This window comes from Haemaphysalis longicornis, unplaced genomic scaffold (genome assembly GCF_048455015.1).
Source record: "Haemaphysalis longicornis isolate Haplotype H1 unplaced genomic scaffold, Haemaphysalis longicornis Haplotype H1 scaffold_9, whole genome shotgun sequence".
NCBI classification, from domain to species: Eukaryota; Metazoa; Arthropoda; class Arachnida; order Ixodida; family Ixodidae; genus Haemaphysalis; species Haemaphysalis longicornis.
The window spans coordinates 130,792,133-130,808,635 of NW_027526460.1; the positions used below are offsets into that span (position 1 = coordinate 130,792,133).

At 48.6% G+C, this 16,503-nt stretch overlaps 1 protein-coding gene across 1 annotated transcript in view; it reads right to left on the bottom strand.

Moving 5' to 3' along the window:
• Nucleotides 1-16,503, bottom strand: part of LOC144153440 (protein 5NUC-like) — a 62,480-nt gene that overhangs the window by 8,180 nt on the left and 37,797 nt on the right. The window contains exons 5-6 of the mRNA XM_077685086.1: nucleotides 10,263-10,519; nucleotides 1,682-1,853 (exon numbers count right to left, since the gene is read on the bottom strand). Of these exons, the coding sequence (XP_077541212.1) occupies nucleotides 1,682-1,853; nucleotides 10,263-10,519 (429 nt within the window). The remainder of the gene's footprint in view (nucleotides 1-1,681; nucleotides 1,854-10,262; nucleotides 10,520-16,503) is intronic.

The window sequence follows — 16,503 nt, forward strand, 5'->3', positions numbered from 1 at the left end:
GTTGTGGCAGTTATACCAGAAAAGTGGTGCATATACGTCCAGGCAGACATACTCGCAGTGTGGGATTGGCCAACCAAAGAATTCATCACGAGAAAGCTTCGAGTTCAACCATCGCCGTCGTTACACGGAGGGTGCCTGATTGTCTTTATGACGCCTTTAAGCCGAATCTGCTTACGGCGCATCATAACATTGCTGTGAAGCGCAACAGACAATGTTGTTCTGTATTTTACCTCTGAGTGGCTCTACATTGGGTTCGGTTAGATTAAAAAACAAGATGGCTGCCTCATAGGCCGCATCTTGAACGAAAGAGAACTACTCTCTGTCACCCATACCGATTTTTTTTCTAACAGTAGCATGGTGACCGCCTCAACAGGCATGTTATGGGGAAATATTATCTGCTTTGTGACGAAGAATACTCTAGCAGGACTGAGCCACAGCGATTACACGGCAGCTAGGCCTGAGGCCTTACAGTCGTTTTTTTTTATTAATTAGCACTTAGGCAAAGCCCGAGGACCGATTTCTCCTATCGTTTAATTTAGAGAGGCTCTACCCATTGCGCTATCAGAATAAACGGCCACCGCAAGTCTGAAGCAACTAATAACTCTGTCACACGGCAAATATAAAGTCATCCAAAGCGAATGTGAGTATACAATTGGCTTGACCGTGCAAATCCGTATGGTGAAGCAAATGTTATTTGATAGCGGTTAGAAGACTCGCGAAATTGCATGATAACAATTTAAATGCGTCCGTCCTGTTTTAAACATTTAATTTTTTAAAGCAACGCAAATTTACTTTTGAAACAAAAACAGTGTAGCTCTGTTATAGGTGACATTCATATCACAAACCAAGTACAGTAAGAGACAAGTCCATGTCCGGGTAGCAGGAAATGCGGCGATCTATAAGATGGTGTCGTTTTCTTTTTTTTTAGTGTATAACGGCATGCGCGAAAAAATATTGACATACTGCAGGTTTTAGACAGATTGCTGTATAATTTTATTAACTGTAGACCAATTATTAAGGTTACTCATTTGGTTTGGAAGAAAATGCAAATGTGTTCCCGGAAGCGGATTTCCAAACGCTTCAGTACACAGAGTACCCACGTCACATGTCTGTTCGCGCAAAGTACAACGGTAATTTAACGTGGTCATTGGCTGCGCCTCAAACCTAAAGCGACCTAAACCATACCAAATCCCCATTGTTAACCGAAATAACGCGTAGATTTCACTTTAGAAAAGAAAACTAAATTTAGAACAGAAATTAGGCAACGAAAAAAAGTAAGAAATAGACCTGCTGGGGCTCGTACCCAAACAGTCAGCGCCAGTACTCAGCATTCTACATTGAGGCCACAGAGACCGAACGGTCGGCTCACTTTAGCAGGCGCTCAAAAGAATAGCGCGCGCAGTGACATCACACATGCCACGTGGGTGCTCTGCGCAGCGAAGCGTTTGGAAATACGCTTCCCGGAACTCATTCGGTCACCGAATACCATCTGCGAAAACGTCATTCTATATTGTGTTGAAGCGCCAAGCTAATGGCATTCACAGTAATGCCATTCTCTGTAACCGTCATTAGATGTGCAGCGTGAGAAGGGTCTAGGTTCCCAAACGTTTTGCGCTGCGTTTTATGTTAGCGGCCGCTATATCCAAGAACCGTTTCTCGGCAGGCGCGGGCTGGCACGTACCAGAAACAATAAGGAACCCGCCGCGGAAGACAGTCTTGTTGGTTTCTTTTCGGTAGACGCTCCACTCGAAGAGATCCTTCAGTTGGGATCCAGTCATGTTCAGCACTATTAACGTGTTCGAGAACGGAAGTACATCGGTCACGTCCTCGACGGTTATCGCACCTCCGGCGTTCTGCAAAACGGAGAGAACGGAGGAAGGTACACGCGCGGTGCAATCAGGAGCGGATCCAGGTGCCTAGTTTAGCAGTGGGAGGGTATAGAGGAGGGTGAAACCAACTAGAATGTCATAATTTGTTCTCACTACACACCTAGTGCTTTTTTCATCAAGATTTTGCAGACAACCGTGTGACCAGTTTAAAAAAGGCTCCCGCCTCGTTGCGCCGCGCTGATGGTGGGAATTAGCCTTGAACGACCGTCTACCCTTTGAGGGGGGAAAATTCGCTGTGGGGAGAAAGATTTGCACGCTCCACTAAAGCGGTGGTTGCGTTAACCAGTATCACGAGTAACATGAAGTGAGAAGTGAGGGGTGCTTTGGCCACCGCGGAGAGCGAAGCTCCCAGCCGGGGTCTAAAAAATTGCGTGTGGCGAAAAATACGTATCGAGGGGTATGAATGGAAGGTTAGTGGCGAGTGGCTTGGAGGGCGCGGGGGGGGGGGGGGGGGGGGGTTGATCGCCCAACTGCCCTCCGCCTATTTGGATCCGCCACTGTGTGCAACGAGCCTTCACCCCACAAAGCGGAAGTGTTCGAAGTTGCAAGGGTAAATCCAGGTATGATTCCCAGTGTTCGCGAAAGCTGCTCTGAACGACTGAACAACTGCGAGAAGCCAAACAGATCGATGTCTTCTCGCTCTTTTTAATGCTGCTTAGATTATAGAAGGCTCTTTAATGACACAGAAGAGGTAAGCCCCGCAATGTGTAGGCTTGCTAGTTCAGATGAATGTAGAAAATGTGGTGAGAGTTAATCGTCTCTGCTTTCGAAAACAACTAAGTATTGACGACTCTTTTTTGGATACAAGCAAAGCATTTGACTCTGTTATCCCCGCAATACGTTTGCGCAAACTATATCTACTGAGATTTCGGGTTCCTTTTAACAAATTACTAGCTAAATATTTCTGCAATCACTCACAGGTAGTCAAGATCGGTGATCACATTAGTTTGAAAGTTCTTCTAAAATCTGGTGTCCCACAAGGATTCGCACTATCACCAATATTGTTCAAGGTCTATGTAAATGACTTATCTAATTATACATCCATTGCCAAGTATTTTAGTATGCCGATGTCACTGCTCTTCTTGCTAAGAACTTAGCTTACAGCAAATCAGTTGCAATGTTACAAGGCGATACTCAATCTGTCACAGTTAAACTAATTTACAAAATAGCACGGACGCACGCGCGCACGAACGCACGCACACGTACACGCACGCACAGACTCAAAAGAGAGGTAGAGAGGGAGGCATTCACAAGCTGGCCTCCAGTCGTGAAATTTTTCAGGAAGGCCACAAGAGCTTTGAAGCCCTGCAAATCGCCGTCTTTCCTATTCCAGGAGCCTGAAAAGTCTTTCATAGTGCCGGGACCTCGTGAAGTGTAGGCAGCCGCTTCCCCTTCGCGAGCAAGGCCTGAGTCTTAAAACAGTAATGATATGCTTCCCCGTCCTGCCATGTGTGCCACACAAAGTTCCGTAATAATAAATAGGAGGCAAAAGAAAGACTCTTCATTAAACGCTGAAAAACAAAAACGCCTTCTCCCCAACACCTACGATAAATACAAAGAAATAGAGAATTGTTAACTGCTATGAAAGTGTTATTAGTCACTTTCGTTGCAACTGAACCTGATATGAACATATGAATGCAGTGGATAAGAAATTGTGCAGGACCATCGACTTAATCAAGGACACAGATTTACACTGCCGGCACTTACTCAACTTATGCTGCATATACCCCTTATCTTTCCGTGCCATCTCTATTGGCAGTTAGTAGGGGTTACCACAACATAAATGTAAACATGTCGACGCTACAAAAATAAAGACGAAGAATGATTGTAAATGTTACGTATGACCACCACACCAAAGAGCTTTTTAACCGTTTCCGTTTCTCAGTATTTATTAATTCAAATTGTACAATTCTCTTCGTGTTGCTACTAAAAACTGCAACTCGTTTTTAGTGACTTATCTAAGTTAACAAAAACGTTCTAGCGTACGGAACCCATTTTATGTCATTATGGTACATTCCGGCAACCAAAAAAAATATTCTCCAGTCACTAACATACAACGTCCCGGTATCGATGAATAAAAACGGCACAATTTGCGTCGATGAATACATCCTTCGAGAAAATTGAAAATAGTATTTATTTATTGAAAAAAATAAGCTTGGTATGCAGTTTCTTTCGATAATTAAGCAAATGTACAAAATTTCCTTCGTCACTGTTTACCATGTTTTTTTATTTCTAGCCCTGCGTCGAGGAAAGCTGAATACCCTCTCTATTTCTTGCACAAAAAATGATTTGGATGTAATGCCATTTTGCCAGTATTTTAGCAATTGTATAAAAGTTACCCTTCATCAGTATTTCCCTGTGTTTTCCTCAAATGGCTAGGGCTGCGATTTGGGCTGGTGTGTCTTCCCTCTATTTCTGTGTTTTTGTTGTTTTTCTTTTAGGGATGAAGCCCCTTAGGGGCTCCGGCTGTTGGCGTCTCACGTCGTCGTCGTAACCGTCGTCTCATGTAGTCAGGGTAGTAAAACACCGGGACACTCATTTACGACTCACGCTGAAACGCTGGAGTATCTTTACCTATCTACTTTTTATCTACCCTATTCTATTCACCCCCTTCTATATTCCCTACCACCCGGACTGGGTTGCATGCCGGTGAGCCCCCAGATGGGCTCATTATCCCCAGTCCATTTCTTTTCTTTTTCAAACCGAACCACTTACTACTACTACTACGCTGAAACGCTTGGTAACGCGTACTAAAAAAAACACCGGGACACTCCTTTACACCTCGCGTTCGAAAGCTTCGTAACGCGTACTAAAACTACACCGACACGCTATTTTACGCCTCGCGCTAGAGAGCTTCGTGCTTTGAAGACACGAGGCTTTCACAGCAAATCTGTATAGCTCTACCCACACCGGCTTCATCTCCACGGGCAAAATCGCGAAGACGCCAAGAATACACTTATACACTGCTTCCTCCGCCTTCCGCATGTTTCATGTCAGTGAAGATGGCTCGGAAGTTATTTTTCTCGATTATTTCACAAGATGTGTTCCTATAATATGATCACATACGGTCATAATGTTGCCGTTGTCAGGAAGTGGCGCAGCGGCTTTTTTTTTTTTTGTGGTTGTAGCCTTTTTTTGCAAAACAAAGGAAGATAAACGATCTCGTTTGATTTGACTTGAATGTGGAAGAGAAGGTCATTGTGATAAGGACAGCACTGTGGCCTACCATAGAGAAAATATTGGGGGTTTGTGCGAACGGATTGCGGAGGAAAAACGCGGTCTGCACCAGGAGGGTGACTATGGGGGCTGTTTTAAAACGGCTGCGGCTAGACGCTGCAACAAAATCCGAAGTGATTATGTGAGCTACGCGATAGCCTTTGGCACAAACCAGGACTTGGGTTCGATCCCAGCCACAGCAGCGGTTTTTCTGATGTGGCTGAACAACAAAACAGCCGCGTGTCGGGATATCGTATGGAGATCATCACGTGGGCCAAATTCTTCACTAGACTTTCAACACTCCGCCCCTCAAGGCCCGAGTGCAGGTTCAACAGGTAAAAACTTCGAAACTTGAGGATTGTTTACCTACTAGGACCATCCGCCGGCTAGATACTACATTAGCGGAACGGCGCCCTTAGATCCTGAACTGCTGAAAAAGTTGTTACGATTCCCACAATACACATTCCTAACTGCACTTATGATCTCCTGAGATGTCTACCCACTCAAGTATTGCACCCCTCCTTATTCAAAATCATTGTCTGCGCCCTTCAAGGTCACGCCTCTGGTTTGCAATTTGCACCCTGGCGTCGTCGAGCTGTTGTAGCTGATTTGCATTGCGGGGGGCACGAGCAGGGCTCGCGCCATAATTCTTTCGCCCAAGGTTTGTCACCCAACAATTGTCGGGGGCTCCTTTCAGTATGTTGAATTAATACTCTGGGGCGGTATTCTGGAGTTTGTCCGCTTTGGAAAGGCCCGTTTCGCGACCGTTTTACAATGACGCACATCCCGTTGCTGGCTAGCTTTGGGTTGACCTCTGCGGAACTGCTTCGCAAACACATTTTAAACGACTGAACCTATTTTAGAGTCATATGTGTTAATTTGAACGCATTTTGAAAACCTACACATCACCAGATTTTTATATGACAAAGTTGAAAATTTTCATCACAAGGAACCAATGCGAAAGATGGCAGCCAGCTGTTTCAAGTGGCAGTAAAGTGTAAACAATGTAACAGATTTTCAGTTTTTTAACGCTTCGACCACAATTTTGTTGCCCATGAAAGGGACCGCGTATCAAGATAATAAGATTTTGAAATGTATTTTGACAGCGACGCACTTCCGGAATGCTGAATGCAGCTTTTCGTTGGCATTTTCGTGGTACACTCCGAGTGAAAACCTGCGCGGGTGGTCGGGATTTTCGTTTCTTAACTACGTCTCTGCTTCGCGTCAAGTCTATTAATGTTAGGCTGGTATAGGTATTCATCAAGTATGAATTTAATGTTTATTAGCTCCATGCTGAGTGTTTGTGAAATTTAGGTCGTCTCCTCGTCTGCAAACAAGCTCGCAGACGATCGTTTATTTCACTGTGTGATGACGATGCCGTAAATGTACCGGCTCACGGAGGGCTGCAAAACCGATATGATTTCTTCGTTACCAACCACTGGGTGAGAGTCATCGTTTGCGAAGAAACGAAAGGCGCGTATCACTTGGCTGGTCAGGATGCGTTGCCGGCCAAGTGCTATGCGCCATTCGTTTCTTCCCTAACGATGACTTTCATTCAGTGATCGGTAACGAAGAAATGATATCGCTCAGACGCAGCCCTTTGTAACCTGGTGCATTTACGCCATCGCCATCACTCAGTGAAATAAACGATGTTCTGCGAGCTTGTTTGCTGCCGAAGAGACGACGTAAATTTCACAAGCACGTGGCATGTAACTTGTAAACATTTATTGGTACTGGACGAACACAAATACCAGCCTAACATTATTAGACTTGACGCGAAGCCGAGACAAGCTCTAAGCTTAACGTCCCCCCCACTTACAAGAAACATGAGCCCTCAGCATCACGAAAGCAGAAGAACGGCCAGGGCGCCAGCCCTCGAAAGACAATACGGCGACGCGAGTACAACAATATTCACGGACGCGGCGGACTACGCGCGCGCGAACACCAAAACAGCGGTCGTCACCAGCCCCACTGTTCTCATTACAAGTGTCACCATTCGTAAGTCCACCATACTCGGAGCAGAAGAAGTGGCGCTCGCACTAGCCATAACGCAGACCCGAGCCACGACCATCATTACGGAATCGCAAGCGGCTTGTCAAACGTACACCGCTGGAACAATTTCCAAGGTAGCCGCACAAATTATAACACCCCCCCTCCTCCTTCAAAGAAACAGTAAAGATTATCTGGACGCCTGCCCACTCGTCTCTTTGCAGCAATCAAGCGGCGCACGCTCACGCCTAAGAACGTGAAAAAACCAGCGAAAAAGACGGAAGACGTAGAAGAGACGAGACAACACACACGCTGGACTAGCAACTGAAAATTTAATTGAAAAACAGAAACAACCAGAGAACGACCAAGCCTACGCATGCGCAACAAGTACGCACGTTCTGATAAAACGCTATCGAAATACACTTTTTTCCGCTCAGCTTTGTAGGAACGCGATCTCTTTATCGCTGAGGGAGATGGAAGAAACACTCACGCAATTTCCTTCTTCCTGTTGGCTGATGTAGAGCGATTCAATTATTTCCCTCTCTGTTTTTGTCCTGCCTCTTCCCAGAATCGTCACTCTTTCAAACAAAGCCTCACATTTGCCCTGACGTTTGCACTGACGACAGTGATAAGAAAGATGACCGGCTCCTTGCCCTCTGATCAACGCGCAGTGCTCTCGTAACCGGTCGTTGATGCATCGACCTGTTTGGCCTATATATACCTTACCACACGTCAACGGAATGTTGTAAATGACTCTTTCGTCACACTTTACGAATTGCTTTTCATGCTTCGTTTTACACGCACCTCTCTTTTTTCCCGCATTTTCAATGCGCGTGCACAACCCAGGCAGCTTACATGGCGCGGAAAACACTAATCGCACACCATGCCGCGAAGCAATTTTCTTTAAGTTGTGTGACACTTTATGAAGGTAAGGCATCACTTGAAATTTTCTTTTTTCTTTGTTTTCATCAGGCCTTTGTTCACTTTTCTGTTGCCTTTTAAGCTTAACATGGAGGCACTCAGCGACTGCCGTAAGCACTGTGTTGGGAAACCCCGCTGCATTTAGCCTCTGAGCCTGACAGTCCAGGCTTTCCTGGATTGCGTGGACACAGCTTTTTTGGAGTGCACTGCGGAAACATAATGTGGCTATGCCTCTTTTTACCAATTTGGAGTGACTCGAATCAAACGGAAGCAGCGCCTTCTTAGTCCTAGGTGAGTAGATCCAGCAAACGTGGCTGTCGTCTTTAAAAGTTAGCGTTAAATCTAAAAACCTAATGGTTTTATTCTCAGCAAGTTCAAAGGTAAAATTTAGGGTTTCGGAGCACGCCTTAAAATGCTTTAAAATGTCTTCAGCCGCTTGTTTCGGGCAGTCAGAGGGCAAAAGTTTTAACACTACTAAAAAATCATCCACGTAACGAAACATGCGAAGCACTCTGACGTCACTTTCTGTGACTCCCTTAAGCTTTTGATCGAACTTAGACAGGAAAATCTTGCACAATACAGGGGCCACGGCAGAACCAATACAGATTCCTGTCTTTTGAATGAAAGTGCGGTCACGAAATTGAACTACAGTCGACGAGAGGTACAAAGCCACCAACTCAAGGAAAGCATCAGCACTGACACCGCACTCATTTTGAAACTTGACCACACCCGTTTCATCAATCAGTTCACGAATGGCAGAGAACAGTTCGTCATGGGGCACAGAGTAAAACAAGTCTTCGATGTCCACTGACAAGGCAGTAGTAGCCCCTGGCAGACCTTCTTGTAACGATGAAACCATGTCCATAGAGCTACGGGTTTCAAAAGGGTCATGTGGCTTCAGGGAGTTGAGTTGGCGCTGCAGAAACCGTCCGAGTATCTTCTGCCATGATCCATCTTCAGTAACTATCGCTCGAAGCGGGCAGTTTATTTTATGTGTCTTCGCAGCGAAAAAGACTTTCAGTTCTAAACCATCACTATTCTTTACTACAAAGCTGTTCCTACAAAGCTGAGCGGAAAAAAGTGTATTTCGATAGCGTTTTATCAGAACGTGCGTACTTGTTGCGCATGCGTAGGCTTGGTCGTTCTCTGGTTGTTTCTGTTTTTCAATTAAATTTTCAGTTGCTAGTCCAGCGTGTGTGTTGTCTCGTCTCTTCTACGTCTTCCGTCTTTTTCGCTGGTTTTTTCACCTTCAAAATGTACCAACTGGCCCAGCAAGCTGCACTTCCTAAGAACGTGCTCGCCGGGCACCGAAAGAGGATGATGAGACAACCAGTCACTCGCTGATCACATAAAACGAAATCACTCAACACTAAGTGCTCCCACAACGCACCTTTTCGCCGCCGGGCGACCAGATAACACGAGAACAAGTTACCCTCTGACGGCTTCAAACTAACACACCCCACGCGGCTACACACCCTCCACCCCACGTTATACTACCCCCTGTGCAGACCCTGCGGCAGCCCAGGTACGTCTACCATCACCAGGCTCACAATAAAGTTTTTCCTCCTCCTCCTCCTCCTACCATGTGGTTTTGGCCATGCCAGTCCATCCCAGACCTTGATCAAATTCCTAATGCAACTCACAAGTAGTTTGGAGAGTGAGCCTGTCAGCTCTGACCTGAGTAAGCAGCTTTGGCTCGCTGAACGGGCGAAGACGGCAGGCCGTACCAACGGAGTCCTGGGTTGAGGAACGCGCCCACGATCCCGCTCGACTTCCCCGTTAAGTTCTGCTCCTCCTCCTCCTCCTCCATATCACTTGGTCCTCGACACAGAGCCCACTGTGGCACTGGCCAAGTCGCCTCGCAGCTCGTCGCACAACCACCGCACAGCCCTTTGTGAGAGGCGGAATGCTTCTGCCAGCATTTCGAACTGGTCAACATTAATTCTTGTCCCGCTGTTCCGGCGGCGAGCCAATAAGGCTGTGACCGGTGCATGCATATTAAAACTATCAAAATCGCCTGTTCCGAAAGCCGAGGCTCAACGCAGTGGCTCCCGCGTGCATCCGCTGCGTCACATCCGGGTATTCGCTTTTAGCCGATCAGGGCTAGCTCAAAGCGGACACTTTTGAAACAGACACGAAACGGGCAACACACTTGAACACCGCGCCTAAAATGTTAATAGCTTAAGTGTGGAAGCCCGTTTTTAGGTCTACAAACGCCAAGCTATCGTGGCAACCTATACTGGGCACCTGTTCGTCGATGGACATCCTGATGCTCCCAGAGTTGGCGATGGCGGCGGCCACCGAGGACCAGCTTCCGTTTTCGCTGGGATCAGCGGCCATCTTCTTGAGGAAAGCGTCCATCACGAGGCTACCCATGTTGCACTCGCCGAAACTGCACGTGTGCCTGTCGCCGTCTAGATACACCTTGGTGTAGCCGACAGGCTCCTTGCGCTTAGTGGCGACCTGCTCGCGGTACTTATCCAGAAGCGCCAGGCCATCCGGATCTGCGGGAAGCATAGGAGAAAGGGCGTACAATCACATACATGCTATCCGTTCGTGTGCATGAATACACCGGCCATCATTTTCTCTGCTTACAATAACTTAAAAAGAAATTTCCGCGACGATTTTACAAAAGTCAGCAGAGTTGAATTGGTTGCCGAAAGGCCAAATTTATTTAGTTATTTAGGTACACACTAAAAGCCACAGGCTTAATCAGAAGGGGCAGAAAATTACGAACATCAAAAATACAAAACTGTTCAGTATACTGCAAGTGGCACCCATGAAGAAAATAAAAGCGAGAAGAAAGAGCACGCTTCGCGAGGCACAAGTAAGCATTTGCTTCTATTGATTAGGGAGATTTGAGTGTCATCTTGTATTGCTCAGAGGCAATAGTACATGAAAAAAAAAATTGCCGCAGCTTGCACTTAAGGTGCAAGTCTGGAAAAGCAGAGCTGGGGCTCGGCCTAGCTTTTCCCCACAGTCACAGTGGATTCCAGTAGAGAGGGAGCAGAAAGAGCTGTGCACGGTCCTCGTACGGCGAGCGGCCACCCAAGACTGCCACCCTCGACATTAAAAGACGCCAAGACGTCGTCGCCGCCGACTAAGTCAAGCCCGCTTACACAGCCTGCCTCTGACCCACCCATGGCTTCCCCGGCTCAACTTCCCCACGCCGTAATTCCAAAGCTCAACCGACCAACAATATCCGGAGGGCAACACAGTGGCCTCCGGCTCTACAGGGGAAGCCCTGTAGCGACCGCTGCGCAGCAGGCCCGCCGCGCCGAAGGCGACGATGACGTAAGCGGAAGCTCCTTCCGTGAAGCAAGCCCACGCGCAAGACTGGACGACACCGGGCGCTCCTCACGAGGCACACGCTCACGTGCGCTCAGTATTTTTTCTTGGTAGTTTTTTGCGAACGCCAGCGGACCAACCTCAAGCTTAAAGGAGCACTGACAGAAAAATTTGGCATCTTGTTTTTTTGTTGTTGTTGCGATAACTATCTAATGACCTATATATCCCATGTGAAAACCTCATTTGCTTCAGCGGGAGGCGGTTGTTTAATTAGAGACGTTTTTATGCCGCCAGTCGCTGTTTCGCTTTCAGCGGGTGCCGCGACAGGTTGGATTTTGTATAAATAAAGTTGTCCACGTGACCACACAAAACAGGGACGTGTGCCGCGCCCGTCAACCAGCGCACGTCAAGCGGTATTCACACGAGGGAACATTTCAGTAGAAAATTCGGGGGAGATCGTGACCTCACCGCAGGCGGACCTCCACTCGGCCAGCTCTTTCGTGCTCACACGGAGGATGCGACTGTCCGACGGATATCACAGAGCAGACCTGCCGTAGCATTGGCGAATCCGTGACGGTGGCGGTTTCTGCTAATGCCCCTACGTACTGATCTCGTCTGCCGCTTAATTTAAAAGCGACCGTGGACGTGATGCTGGCGCTGCGAGTGCAAATTGCTGCCGCGGCTAGACAAATACGTGAAGGGGGGGGGGGGGGGGGGGGGGGACGCGCACTAGAAGCAGCCAGCTGGTCTGCCTACTGGTCCGCCTACAGATGTTAGGCTTAACACTGCAGCGTATATTCGATTGCCGCTATCGTAAGCGGTGTAGATGATGATTTTTAATGCAATTCGCCATCACATCATTACCTCATTTCTCGTTTTGCAGCTTTGTTTGGGTCTTGAGTATACCAATTAATGGAGCGGCAACAACCTATCACTCGAGCTACCTTTCTCTTAAACTCTCTGGTAAATTTTCACTTAATTCGAAGTCAATGCGTTGTTTACTGGGGTGCGGGCTCGGCCGACATGGCCGTATCATCGGGTGTTCCTCAAGAGTCGGTACTGGGTCCCACGCTGTTCCTGGTATATGTTAATGACATGCCCAGAAATGACAATTTTCTGCTCTTCCAATACACAGATGGTGCTTCTGATGATTCTGATGAACCGCGCATCTCGTCTCACCTCTACTTGCCACCGCCTTCACGCCTACCTCAATGAAATCCAATGAAGCACTATCTCCGGCTGAGCCCTACCAACAGTTGCACGATGCGCTTCAGCAGTGCCCGCACTGTGAAGAAGCCATCGCACACCCTGCATGGCGCTCCCTATGACGGCAACTGACTCCGTGTCATTACTGGCGTGCAATTTGCTAGAAAACTCGACTTCAGCGCTGGCTACGTTGCAAAGTCTCGGCGGACTTCCGGGTTTGTCTCCCGCACAACCAAGCAGTGCGACCCTTATGCTTTCAGCCTGCTTTGCACTATTTTTCTGCAGCAGCTGCATCTCACCGCGCGTATGGAAAGTGTGCAAAAGCAGGGCCTCCTGCATATTCATATCGCGATCCAAGAGGCCTTCCTTGAACCCTGTATACGAGGAGCGGCTCACACTCGCGAACTGGCGTCCATTCGCACACCGTCGTGACGTCGCCCGCGTTCGGCTATTGTGCCGTATGCTTGCCGGGCCCTTGAACGTTCCTCTCATCCCAGGTGCGTGTTAATAACCGCAATGACCAGCTTCAACCAATGCACTTAAGAACTTCAAGGCATAGCACGTTCTTAGTTCTGCCCCCATCCGGTGCTTCCTGTCTATCCCGGTGGCCCAGCACAAGCCTCTGCCTCGAAACAGAGGGGATTCCCGAGAGAGCCGGTATGCACGCCTTCTGTTGGCGAGCTCCCCCAATAGTTCCACCCTTACGGTGCGCGATAAGGACATTGTTCCGTGTGTTTTGTAGCTCGTCTGTGTCCATACTGTATATGTGCCCTTTGTGTAGCCGTGTAACATTTTGTTTGTTTGTTCGTATCTTCCTTCCACACCAGTAATTATTCATTTATTGTGTTGTCACGCTTCCTCCGCCCACCCAGTGGCGGGCTAGCAGGCGTACTAGCGTCACGGCAGTCACCTTTCTGTCTTGCCGTGCACACCACTAAGTGGGCAAACTCTTTGTATAAAAATTTTATAACTATGAAAATGACTATGACTACGACTATGACTATGACTGCCTGCGCCTGTCTGCCCCACTTCGCGTCCGCGGCCGCGGCCCGCTTAGCGACCGTGCTGGTAATATATACGCGGCTCCCTTAGTGCGCCTATCGTGTGCCCGGCGCGTTTTCGCGCCCAGTGTAATAAAAAGCAATAACAACAGTGTGCTTTGAACCGCTGCAGAATTTAGTTCGCGGCCAGCTGTCCGATAAGCCAACGAAATCCATCCACCTCCGCCACCAACGATCGGATCGTTTGTAGCTCGAGAGAAAAAGCTCCGACCTCCGATCGGAGCGGCGGCCAACAAAAGCTCGTGACATGCATGAATGTTGTTTATTTACTCACCCTCCAAGAAGATTTCGATCTCGCGAGGACCTGCGCTGGCTGCTTGGTTGCGTAGCGCACACTTCAAAATTGATTTTAAATATGTTCTAAGCTGTATTCGCCGCTGATATTTTGCAGATGGTGTATGTGGGTTCACAGTAATCTATCTCCCAAGTTATCTCGCCTTCAAAATTTCGTGTCAGTATTCCTTCAAGAGCTCTGCTGTTCAAAAATAAAGTTTGGCATAACCAAAGAGCGCCAACACTGGCTGGGGCTTGGCTCAGCTAACCTTGGATATGCAAAGCGAGAGCTTGATTTAGCCTGGTTAAGTCTAGGCTTCACTTGTTTTACCCTTGATATAGCTGTACAAATTATTGTCCTTTGGTGTACACTCGTATGATGACTGTGCTTTTTGTTGTGGTCCCGCTTCCGGCGTTTTGCCAGCCGCAACGCTGGCTCGTCCTCAGTCTCCGATAGCTACGCACGCTTGGCATTCTGACCCTCACCAGCGGGGCAGCCCGCCCGGCTATACGTGGTACTCATCGAAAAGTTTAGATGGCGATTTCTTCGCTCTCCAACACACAAAACCGCCATTACCGTGCACGCTGTGCCTGCGCGTGTGGTTTGCGCCCGAATCTCGCATTAAAATAAACACCAGCATGCATCGTCTGCCGCGCTTCAATGCTATTCTAGCGGTGGCGTCAACAGGTATTTATATTAATCGCACTCGCATTACGTGGTGGCGCTCGGAAAGTTCGGAACGGCGGAACGGCGGAACGGCTCGGAACGGCGTGGTGGGTGCGTGGAAAGTTCGCGCGCTTGTGTACGGAAGTGTGCGCATGCGCGTCTCTCCCCTGTACTCCTCTCCCTCGAACGCGGGCGGTGTGTATATAAGCGGCGGAGCGCGCGTTTGGAATTCAGTCAAGGGCGTCTTTGCTTGGCTTTTGCTTGACTTGACGCTTTGCTTGACGGCACAAAGCAATAAATACAGACTTTAACTTTACACTCCTTGCCTTCGCTTCTCCTTCATTCAATAAATAAGAATAATAAAGACGAAATAACAATTAAGCATTCACAAACCATACCCAATTACGCAACATTCACGCGATACCACCACCACTCTGCGACGCATTTACTCGAGTTCCCCCCGTGGGAAGATGCGGGCGGGGTTTTTTTCCTGATCGCCCCGTCGTGAATACAAAGTGTGGTGAGTGGCCGAACGATGGCGCTACCTGCGCGGAAGAATCATAATGTTCAGGCCACGGAAGCTGCCTGTCACCGATCGCCTGAAAACCTAGGTATTGCGAAAATACAGCTCCACATGCGGGAAAGGGGATGATAGTGTGGTAAAAAGTTGTGTTAGGGTTTGTCATTCGCAATGGTATAGACAGCGGCGATCAAATATCCGCCACAATGCTAAGCCTAAAGTTCCCAACACCCGAGCCGACCCGAGCAACGCAGGCTGGTTGCGGGTTGTTGGGGAAGCCCCTCTAAAACTCGCCGCGCGCAAGTCAGTTGTGTTTGGGTTTTTTTGCATTTGAAGGAGCTTCTTTCTGTTTACTTGCAGAGGTGGGCAACACGAACTCGGAGCTGCGGAAGCCCAGCGGAGCTCCACGTCGTACACGTAGCTTGCTGTACACGGCTTCCGCCCTTCATCCGTCAAACGTTCTCGTAGAAAGACTTGGTAACAATTCGCAGATCCATACCGCGAAACGACCGGCCGCATTCTCCCCTGGCAAACACGGCACAAAATATGTTAAAACAGCTCATGCGCAACCCGCGCGCAGGCCTATACACGCACGGTAACGGGCGGATCGTCTGCTTTCGTACTACTAAAAGTTTCTGCGCCGCTCCCATAGGCGGCGCTCAGTGTACGATGTTCGGAGCGCCTCCTACCCAGCGCAGGTTCCCTATAGCACACCTCAGGACTCCCTCACTATCCTCACAAGCTGGGCCCCAACGGCAAAGAAAGCGGCCATATTCCTCGGTCATAAACTGTAATGTCAGAATCACAAGCCGCTATCACAAACTTAGAAGTCGGCAGGATATATAAAATTGCCCTCCAAATTCTATCCAACAAACCCTCCTTCCATGGTATCGTTGGGGGCCCCGTCCATAAAAAAAATAGGCACCAACAATGCGGTCAAGCCAGAAGCCCGAGCTACGACTACCCGAGCAGGCCCTTCGTCTGAGCCTGACCACGTTCTCCCCAACTCCCAGGGACGTTCTCGCTTCGTACAGGGCGGGCGATCCCACATTACTTCCTCTTATCCCGTACCCGTTCCCTCAAGCACCCTACCCTCGCACAGGAGGAAGTTAGAACCTAGCACGTCCTTCAAACGCCCTTCTTCCCTTCAGAGCCACCATCACCCTCTCGCACACCTCCCTCTTCCCCTCCTCACACTGTGGCACCCGTACTAACCCTTCTCCCTTTCCCTATCCACTGGGAGAAGGCTCTTCGGAGCCCGACAATTAGGATGCAGACCACCCTCGTCTCCAAGGCACAACAGGTCGCGGAGTACCTGCGGAACCCCACCGGCCAACCCCTCCCCCTGAACTACTAGTGAATCAAGTGTTTCTCTCTCTTGCGCGCGCGGCCAGTGACCAGTCAGAGCGTACCGAGTGTTTGCCTTTGTGGACGCCTTCGGGGATACAAGTTGCAAGGGCCATACTGTCCAAC